This window comes from Chiloscyllium plagiosum, chromosome 43 (assembly GCF_004010195.1).
Source record: "Chiloscyllium plagiosum isolate BGI_BamShark_2017 chromosome 43, ASM401019v2, whole genome shotgun sequence".
NCBI lineage: Eukaryota > Metazoa > Chordata > Chondrichthyes > Orectolobiformes > Hemiscylliidae > Chiloscyllium > Chiloscyllium plagiosum.
In genome coordinates this window covers 6,272,805-6,283,483 of record NC_057752.1, presented here as the reverse complement: position 1 = coordinate 6,283,483, position 10,679 = coordinate 6,272,805, and the positions used below count along the sequence as shown (strand labels likewise).

Here is a 10,679-nt window from a genome sequence, read left to right as displayed (position 1 = left end):
GAATGAGCTGCCAGAGGATGTGGTGGAGGCTGGTACAATTGCAACATTTAAGAGGTATTTGGATGGGTATAAGAATAGGAAGGGTTTGGAGGGATGTGGGCCGGGTGCTGGCAGGTGGGACTAGATTGGGTTGGGATATCTGGTCGGCATGGACGGGTTGGACCGAAGGTTCTGTTTCCATGCTGTACATCTCTATGACTCTATTTCCAGACAATGTTGAAAAAGTGTGTAAAACTGTGGGGGGGCTGAGATGGAGTGAATAGGAACTATTTCTGTCAGCGGAGAGACCAATAGCCAGGGGACAGATAGGAGAATTAGAGGGGAGTTGTAGAGTCATGTAGATGTACAGTACAGAAACAGACCCTTCGGTCCGACTCATCATGTCGACCAGATATCCTAGCCTAATCTCGTCCCATTTGCCAGCACTTGGCCCATATCCCTACTAAACCCTTCCTCTTCCTATCCCATCCAGATGCCTTTTAAATGTTATAATTGTACCAGCCTCCACCACTTCCTCTGGCAGCTCATTCCATGTACAAACCACCCTATGCATGAATAGATTGCCTCTTAGGTCCATTTTAAATCTTCCACCTCTCACCCTAAACCTATGCCCTCTTGTTCTGGACTCTTGCAACCCAGGGAGAAGACCTTGTCTATTTACCCTATCCATGCCCCTCATGATTTTATAAACCTTTATAAGCCACCCCTCAACCTCCAACACTCCAGGGAAAACAGCCCCACCTATTCAGCCTTTCCCTATAGCTCAAATCCTCCAACTCTGGCAACAACTTGTAAATCTTTTCTGAACCCTTTTGAGTTCCACAACATCCTTTCTATAGGAGGGAGACCTGAATTGAACACAAAATTCCAAAAGTGGCCCAACCAATGTCCTATACAGTCACAACATCCTCTCAACTCCTATACTTCATGCTCAGAAAAGTTTGCAGATGGAGTGGAATTTGCTACATGAAAGGACTTCAGAGTCAGAAACTCTCATCATGTTTTAAAAAAAGACTCTTGAAGAGCTGTAACCTACAAAGCATCCAGAGTTGCAAAATGGGATTAAGCTGGATTGCTCTTTTTTTTTGACCAGCACAGACATAATAGGCTGAATGACTTCCTTCAGTGTCATAAACGTTCTTGTGTTCTGGCTGGAAGGCCAGTTAAGCCCACAGTTTGACCCCATATTTGGTTTTGATAAATGATAGGTTGGATGTCGAAGTTTTAAACAGAAGAGTCAAATTTATTTGGACCAGACAGGAAGATATTGTGTACTTAAACTGCCTGCTTCCATTTTTTTACTGAGTCCTCACTGATACGTCTTGTTGAACTGGCTGGGCTTCTATCATGAAGAGAGGTCTGAGAGGAGACCTGATTAAACTCCTTCCAATTTGATTTGAAATTACTTTGATAGGGTGAATGTGGAGGAACTGTTTCCAGTTTTTGGATGAGTCCAGAAGGCCGAGCATAAATGTAAGAGAGCTATGATCCGAGATTGACAAGAATGTGAACTTCACTGCCATACCGAGTGATTCAAGCAGCGAGTATTGATACAGTAGTGGGAGGCTTTGATGATGAAAAAAAGGATCAAGGGAAATGAGGGGGGCAAGGTTGGAAGAGGGAATGAGAGTGGGGCAGTTCATATGGAGTATCAACACTAGCATAAATTAGTTGAGTCAATGGCCTGTTTCTGTGCTGTAGACTCAACCTTGTTTTATTTAACTTGTGTCTCACCTCAGCAGTCTTGCAACTTCTACTCTTTTTGGTTAGATGAATTAAACACTTCAGGAGGAGCCTCGGGTCTTTCTTTTAGTTTTTTTAACTTTGGGATATTTCAAGAATGTTTTGAGTATTCCACCTTCATTAAACCCAAATGGAACTCGAGTCCATAAAGTCCCAAAAGGGAGTTTGCAGATAATTGATAATGAGGAATTTACAGTCTAGATTAAAATCATGAAGTGTATGCTTGGGACTAATTATGATAGCTCTTTCAAAGAGACAAGGTTTTTTTTTGGATAAACCTGTGCTCCCTCTCAGGCCAATATCTGTTCTCTGAGCTGGTCTTATTCTGTCAGCAGTGTCTCACCCAGGGCAGTGATATTGATTTAGAACACCAGAGTTTCTCAGTTATGATAGTGGCATAACATTTAGCTCTGTCACTGCTGGGAATGTCCATGAGGGTCCTGACATTCCAGGTCCTGAACTAAATTTTGAAGATGTGAAAATTGCTTGTGCAAGGTTTTGTTTTAAAATGGGGTGGATGATGCTCACTATCACACAAGTCTGGTGGAGCAAGGTCTTTGGTCCAACGTCAGGGATAGCCAAAATGATTGGAGACTCCACTGCGGAGACAGGGAATCTGTCACACATGCACACCACACACGCACCACATACCTTGTTGTCCTGAGCATTCCCACTCCATCCTGCTTATTGTGGGTCAATGTTAAGGGAAGTAATTCAAGTCCAGGCCCACTCTCTTGTGAAATCACTACCAACTAGGCCTCAGTTGCTGCCATCCTGAATGAAGGTGCCATATTGTCCCAGTGACCTGTCTGTCTGAGTAGCCTTTTCTAGCCAAACCACCTTGACCAGATGGCAGCAATTGACAGCCACCCTGTGACCTAACAGCCTTACCTCGTTGCCTCCCTCTGACCTGGTCGCTGTCCCCCTGTTTCCTCACTCTGTTCACGTGGCCTCTCCTGAAGGTATGGCCCCCTAACATTTGGCAGCATTTCCCTGTGATCTTCCTCTGTCCCAGTGACCATTACTGTTGGCTATCCCATGACCTCGCTCTCTCCTGTTGGCTCCCTGTGATCTTTTTCTGTCCCATGTGGCCTCTCCTGCTGGCTCCCCTGTGACTTTGTTCCCTCCGAACAGCCTCTCCAGTTGGGTCTCCGTGACCTTGCTCTATCCCTGTGGTTTCTCCACAGGCATGCAGGGCCAGCAGAGATTTGGATGAGTTCTCTGAGGGTTAAATGTGGGAGAGCATTCAAATAGTTAAGTCTAGAGGTAACAGAGGCATGGATGGAGGTTTCAGGAGCAGACGAGCTGAGACAAGTGTGAAATCAAGTGATTTTATGGAGATAGGACTAGGTGGTCTTGGTGATAGTATGAACATGTGGATTGGAAACTCATCTCAGAGTTGAATGTGACGTTAAGGTTATGAACAGTTTGGCTCACCTTCAGGCAATTGCCAGAAAAGAGATTAGAGACTCAATCAGGAATGAGTTTGCAATGGTGGACTGAAGACAGTCTCTTCAGTCTTCCCAATAAAGCCAGCACTCATCTTAGTACACTGGCCAACAACTGACAGAAGACCTGGTGGTGCACAGCAGAGTAGAATTCTAATTAGTAACACACTGTAAAGAAACAATAGGTTTGGCACAGCAAAAAAGGATGGACTCACTAGCCATATTTATGAAGATTGCCAGCTGAGGTGGAATAATCAGCTCCTTCCACAGATGATTTATGATACCCCACAGATTTGATGACTAATCCGGGCCACATTTCCATCTTGGAAATGGTGCATTAATTCTGCTTTACCTTGGCTTCAATGTGGCCATTTATTCTTATTCTCCAGTGTGAAAACAGTCACCCTTTTGTATTCTTTCTAAATTAATCCATGAATATTATTTCCACGGTTTATGGCTGTGTCCCTTCAGAACCACAATGAGCAAATTTAGTGAGGCTCCCTGCCAGTGGAGGCCTGGAAATTTCACCTCACCATCAGCCAAAATTTGAGATTGCTCCACTGGCAGGGACAGGTTTCTACTACAGGCAAATTCTACCAGAAATTAGGTGCAGTCCAAATTTTGATAGCTTTCAGAACAGATTCTGCCCCGAGCAGAGGCACCACCTGTAAACATCTGAGCACAATTCACAGCCTGAAAAGAGGGAAAATAAAAAAACGTTTATTTTTTCACCTTTGAATGTACCTTTGTTGATGGATTTGCTGGGTTTAATGGTTTTGCTGACCAAGTCTCTGTTATTCTAGACCTCCAAAGTTATGCTGGCTAGATCTTTATTTTGTGTTGCATGGCTCCAATGTGGCATTGTTACATGCCAATTCGTCATCTAATAATTGACATACTTAAGAACATATATTCTTCCGTGAAATATTCCGTGATACTTTCTCCAGTCATTTCACGATGCATGATATAAACTGTACAATTATTTTTATTGTCTAAGAGAACTTTGGGATGATGGATATCTGTAGAATAAAATGACCCTTTTTTTGTAACATTTTGATCAAAATGCCAACGATGAAAAATGGCATATTTGGAAATCTGTAGATATCTCCTGAGGCCACATGCAATCTGCCTAAGTGGCTGAGAAACAGCCGAGCTGCATTCTTCTTGTTGTGTTGGTAATGCAGTACAGGACTTCTCTTTATAGCCAAGTTGATCAGCATTGCTAACATAGCTTGAGAATGTCAGGGGAAGCTTTGGAAAGTGCCCAACAGTCAAGGCGTCTCCAATTTTATCAAGAGTTCTAACTGATTCCCTCCAATCTTGACCTTACGTTTGCTTTATTTCTCTCTCTCTCTCTCCTCCAGTCTGCAAGTTAGCAAGCCACAAGAAATGTGAGCCCAAGGTAAGATGATTGTTTATTTTAAGCTTATTTGGTTTGCTGGTGAATGAATTGAACTGGCCACGTCTCTGAAAGCCTGGTTCCATTCATTTAAATTCGTCAACTCCCTCCCTCTTTAAAAAAAATAGCTACTTGTAAGAGACAGATTTTCTCAGACATTCTAACCCCTGTTTTCTCCTTAATGAAGTCTTTTAGTCCGGTAAACTACTAGGCACATTACACAGTGGGAGACTTAATTCAGCAACTCTGTTTGAGAGGGATCATCAAAGAGCTCTTTCATTTGTAAAGATTGACGGTTTAATGAATCCTGAATGGTATAGTTGAAACAAAACTAGTACTTAGGGACAAAAACAGAAATTGCTGGAAAAGCTCAGCAGGTCTGGCAACACCTGTGGAGAGAAATCACAGTTAACGTTTCTGGTCAAGTGGCACTTCCCTCAGAACTCTTTTGTTTAATATTAATATTACTAACTAATATTTAGGATTGGGGGTCAACGGTTCTCACTCATGTTGGCTTTCTGAACCATGAGCTCCTGTAATACAGTCAAGCAGTAATGGGTTTTCCTGTAGAAACATTGAAAATAGGTGCAGGAGCAGGCCATTCAGCCCTTCATGCAATTTCAGCATCCCACTCCTGCTTTCTCTCCATACCTCTTGATCCCTTTAGCTGCAAGGGCCACGTCCAGCTCCCTCTTGAATATATGTAACAAATTGGCCCCAGCAGCTTTTTGTAGAGACTTCTACAGGTTCTACTCTGCAGAAATTCTTCCTCATCTCAATCCTGAATGGCTTACCCCTTATTTTTAGACTGTGACTTCTAGTTCTGGACTTAACCAACATCAAGAATATTCTTCCCACATCTGGCCTGCCCAGTCATAGAGTCATAGAGATGTACAGCATGGAAACAGACCCTTCGGTCCAACCCGTCCATGCCGACCAGATATCCCAACCCAATCTAGTCCCACCTGCCAGCACCCAGCCCATATCCCTCCAAACCCTTCCTATTCATATACCCATCCAAATGCCTTTACTGCGTCCAGTTCTGGTCGCCCTATTATAAGAAAGATGTGGATGCTTTGGAGCGGGTTCAGAGGAGGTTTACCAGGATGCTGCCTGGACTGGAGGGCTTATCTTATAAGGAGAGGTTGACTGAGCTCGGACTTTTTTCATTGGAGAAAAGGAGGAGAAGAGGGGACCTAATTGAGGTATACAAGGTAACGAGAGGCATAGATAGAGTCGATAGCCAGAGACTATTTCCCAGGGCAGAAATTACTAACACGAGGAGTCATAGTTTTAAGCTGGTTGGAGGAAAGTATAGAGGGGATGTCAGAGGCGGGTTCTTTACACAGAGAGTTGTGAGAGCATGGAATGCGTTGCCAGCAGCAGTTGTGGAGGCAGGGTCATTGGGGACATTTAAGAGACTCCTCGACATACATATGGTCACAGAAATTTGAGGGTGCCTACATGAGGATCAGTGGTCGGCACAATATCGTGGGCTGAAGGGTCTGTTCTGTGCTGTACTGTTCTATGTTCTATGTTCTTTGTTCTAAATGTTGCAATTGTACCAGCCTCCACCACATCCTCTGGCAGCTCATTCCATACACGTACCACCCTCTGCGTGAAAAGGTTGCCCCTTAGGTCTCTTTTATATCTTTCCCCTCTCACCCTAAACCTATGCCCTCTAGTTCTGGACTCCCCAACCCCAGGGAAAAGACTTTGCCTATTTATCCTATCCATACCCCTCATAATTTTGTGAACCTCTATAAGGTCACCCCTCAGCCTCCGACGCTCCAGGGAAAACAGCCCCAGCCTGTTCAGCCTCTCCCTGTAGCTCAGATCCTCCAACCATGACAACATCCTTGTAAATCTTTTCTGAACCCTTTCAAGTTTCACAACATCTTTCCGATAGGAAGAAGACCAGAATTGCACACAATATTCCAACAATTGGCCTAACCAATGTCCTGTACAGCCCCCTATCAGGATTTTATATGTTTTTATGAGACTCCCCCCTCATTCTTCTAAATTCCAGTGAGTATAAGCCCAGCCGACTTAGTCGTTCTTTATATGTCAGTCCTGCCTTTGTGGTGAGTTTGCTGAGTTGTATGGATGGTGGGGAGTGAAGTGGGGAGAACAGAACTGGCCAGATTGCTGTATGAGAGTTAAGTTGTAGGGGAGTTAGACACTCGATATGGATGGTGGGGAGTGAGAAGGAGAGAATGGAACTGGCCGGATTGCTCCATGAGAAGCAAGCATAGACTCGATCGATTAAATGGCTTCCTTCTGTGTCATATGTGACTCTGTCCTATCTGATGACAGCTGCTGGGAAGCGAGAGTTTTTCTCAAGTATTTTTATAAACAAAAGTGTGACTCGTGGATAATGTGGTATTTAGACTGTCCACAGTTGCCTGGCTTTTCTCCATAATGGCCATTTAAGTCAAATTGGAAAGCAACACTGGGCTAAGTTGTCAATTTTCATTTTCCATGGGTGAAAGGTCACACAATTGACTATTTAAAATAAAACTGCTCCCTCAGAGCCAATACTTTGCATCTTTTGGAATAAAGGGTCACAGAGTGGTTGGTAGAGTCACCAAATCCAGCTGTGTTGATTCTGTACTGTGTGAACTTGGCTCTGCTGAATTGAGAGGCCTGGCTATACTTAATAAGTGGCATCGGAAGGAGGGAGCTCGAGTAGCACCAGACTTAAAGCCACTGAATTCACTTTCACAATGAGTTCCAGCCGCTTCACCTTCCTCTCCGACCTATCACCATCACCCCCACTTTCATCGACCTCTCGCATTCCCAGCGACCTTCGCCCCTCCCACCCCCACCCCCATTTATCTCTCAGCCCCCTTGGGCCATTTGCTCATTCCTGATGAAGAGCTTATGCTTGAAATGTCGATTCTCCTGCTCCTCAGATGCTGCCTGACCAGCTGTGTTTTTCCAACCCCACTCTCTTTGACATATAATTACAATGCCTAGTGTTCATTCTTTTAAAAAACCTTAAATTGTGAATAAATAATAAAAACAAATAAATTCTATGATGATTTAGGAAATTGAGAAAAACACATGTATACAATCTTTTAGTTCTGACCTTTCATTATCGAGTTAACATATTGTTTATTTGAGAATTAGGGCAAGTACATCCATTATTATTTACTTCCAATTTGTTTGCAGTGCTGGAGGGCTGTTGGAAAGATCAATGCAGTGTCTGAGGTGTCTAGTATTTCTGCTTTCTTCGTTCTTGTCTGTCTTTGATCAATTACGGAGCTGTACATCATTTCCTCTTTACTATTAATTGTTAGTCAAACTATCAATGCAAGGATCTCACCCTGTTGTCCATTTAGAATTCCCTTTTCCTGCCTAATCTGGCTCAATCTCTCTCTTGGTTGCCTCTCGTTTGTCTGAATCATTGCAGAGGTCTGTAGGCACTCGCAGCTGATTGCCTAAGCACATTAAACTTTATTTAACTGTGCTACTGCAGCCACAGCAGAACTTGGGCACAATATTGCAAGCTGTATCCAAGGAATATACCTTTTAAATCTGTAGCATAATAGATGAAGAGAAGATGTGTATCTCAGCACCAAAGGAGTGATCTTCCTGAATCACACTTTGCCTTGAATGTTGAGTTTGCTTCTTCTCAAGTGATCTTGGAATAAGGTTTGTTTTGAATAAGTCAAATGAACATTGCTGGATAATTTGATGATTAAAGATGGCTCTGACTGCGTGAACACACAAACATTACCTTCATTTAACTTATAGTTAACATCAATGCATTATTCTCACAAATGACCAAGAAACTGCTGAGAATGTGGAACTTGTTATCACAAGGAGTGGTTGAGGTAAATGGTAAGGACCTATTTAAAGCGACGTTAGACAACAAATAGGAGAATAAGGGATGGTGGGTTACGATGATCAAATTGGAAAAGACAAGCTGGGAGAAGACTTGTGTGGAATACAAACCCCAGCATTTTTCTTGCGGGAGAAATGGTAGAAGGAAGCTTTAAACCTATATCACACTTTGCACATACAAATGGTTTTCCCTACTGTTAGATTCCCCAGCCAACAGAAATATTTTTTCTCTATTTATTCAATCAGAGTGATCACATCAAGTTTCACACAGAGACAAATCCCAAGGCTATAAAGCCTAATTCATAATGAAATACCAGGTGATCTCATTTGGATCCAGTCATTGTTTGAACTCTAGCCTCCCCAGGTTGACAAATAGTATTGGGCCACAGAGGCTAAGATTGAATTTCTTGTGAGGCATCTGGGTGAGGGGGAACAGTATATCCTGTCCTGGGGAAGAAGGCTAGTAGGAGAGGGAGGAACAAATCACCTGTAAGAGAGGTGATGGCCCAGTGGTATTATTGCTAGACTCTAATTCCGGAGACCTAGGTAATGGTCTGGGGATTTGGGTATAAATCCTGCCATGGCAGATGGTGGAATTTAAATTTAATACAAATCTTCAAATAAGAGTCTAATGATGTCAGTGGTCAGGAAAAACCCATCTGGTTCACTAATATCCTTTCGGGAAGGAAACTCCATCCTTATCTGGTCAGAGTCAGAGTCAGAGACGTACAGCATGGAAACAGACCCTTCGGTCCAACCCGTCCATGCCGACCAGATATCCCAACCCAATCTGGTCCCACCTGCCAGCACCCGGCCTATATCCCTCCAAACCCTTCCTATTCATGTACCCATCCAAATGCCTTTTAAATGTTGCAATTGTACCAGCCTGGCCTACATGTGACTCCAGACCCACGGCAATGTGGTTGACTCGTAACTACCCTCTGGGATGGGCAATAAATGCTGGCCCAGTCAGTGATGCCCTCATCCCCTGTGTGAATTTTTTTTTTAAAATCTTCTTCAGCTCCGTCAGCTGTGTATCACTTGGCAGCATACCTGTCTTTGAGTCAACAGATTCCAGGTTCAGGTCCCATTCCAGGACCTTAGCATAAAATTCAATGGTGATGCTCCAGTGCAATGCTGAGGGAGTACTGTACTGTCAGAAATGTTGTCTTTTAGATGAGATGTTAAACCATGGTCCTGACTACCCAGCTGGGTGGATGCATTGCACTGTTTTGAAGAAGAGCAGTTCCCTGCCCAGTATTGATTCCTCATTCCACATCACAAAAACGAGATTCTCTGGTTGTTAGAGTTCGTGGGAGTTTGATGTGTACAAATCAGCTGCTATTTCCAATATTACAACAGTAACGACATTCAAAAAGTGGTTCACTGGCTGTGAATCATTTTGAAATGTGCTGATATTGAAGAATGCTATAGAAATATAAACCTTTTGCCCATTGTGAGTTCAAATTGTGACTTGTCTCCCTGATAGTTTCTGCTGCCAATGAGGTTGCCTGTTGGCTTGATTGACAAAGAACTGCAATACAAAAAACAAACTGGGTCACCCAACTTGCACACCTGAAAATTTGATCCATTTTATGAGAATTCTCACATTGTCAATCAAATGTCCCCATTCAGTAAACTTGATATCACTGCGGAACTAACAGGACATTTAGCAGATTCTGCACATGAAAATCCATGTTTTAGCAACCATAACGGATGGTTTGTACCCTGACATTTGTATTTAATCTCCAATCAATGGTAGATTGGAAACTTGAATTGTTCATTCCTCCAGAATCTCATCAGGTACACCCTTTTCCAATCTGCCCTGATCAAAACTGTTGTTAATTAGCTAACAGATTTAATTGCCATTGCACCCCCTTTTAAGGACCTCAGAGTATTTGCATAAAGCACCAGTCAATAAACAGATAGGGGTGGAAGTAATTGGCTATATAAATAGAGTTGAGCAACAAGTAAGATTAAGTATCAGAAAATTTGACATAGCTGAATGCCTTAGAGGATTCATTATGAAAAACATCAGATAAGTCTGTTCTGCCGAAGCATTGCTGCCCTGAACAACATCTTGTACATTTGTGCATGTAAACATGTCATTCTCCTGGATTTCTTCATGAGCCACATTAGCTGGATCACTTTACTTTACCGATGTCAGCTCAGTTCAGTAACAATCTTGCCTCTAGGTTCTCAATATTTTGGGTTCAGGTCCCACTCCAGAGTACAACAGT

The 10,679-nt window shown here is 43.0% G+C and overlaps 1 protein-coding gene across 4 annotated transcripts in view; it reads left to right on the top strand.

Moving 5' to 3' along the window:
• Positions 1-10,679, top strand: part of LOC122543325 (tensin-2-like) — a 272,952-nt gene that overhangs the window by 102,960 nt on the left and 159,313 nt on the right. For all 4 annotated transcript variants that reach the window (XM_043681854.1, XM_043681853.1, XM_043681852.1 and 1 more), the window contains exon 3: positions 4,556-4,593. In XM_043681854.1, coding sequence (XP_043537789.1) covers positions 4,556-4,593 — 38 coding nt within the window. The remainder of the gene's footprint in view (positions 1-4,555; positions 4,594-10,679) is intronic.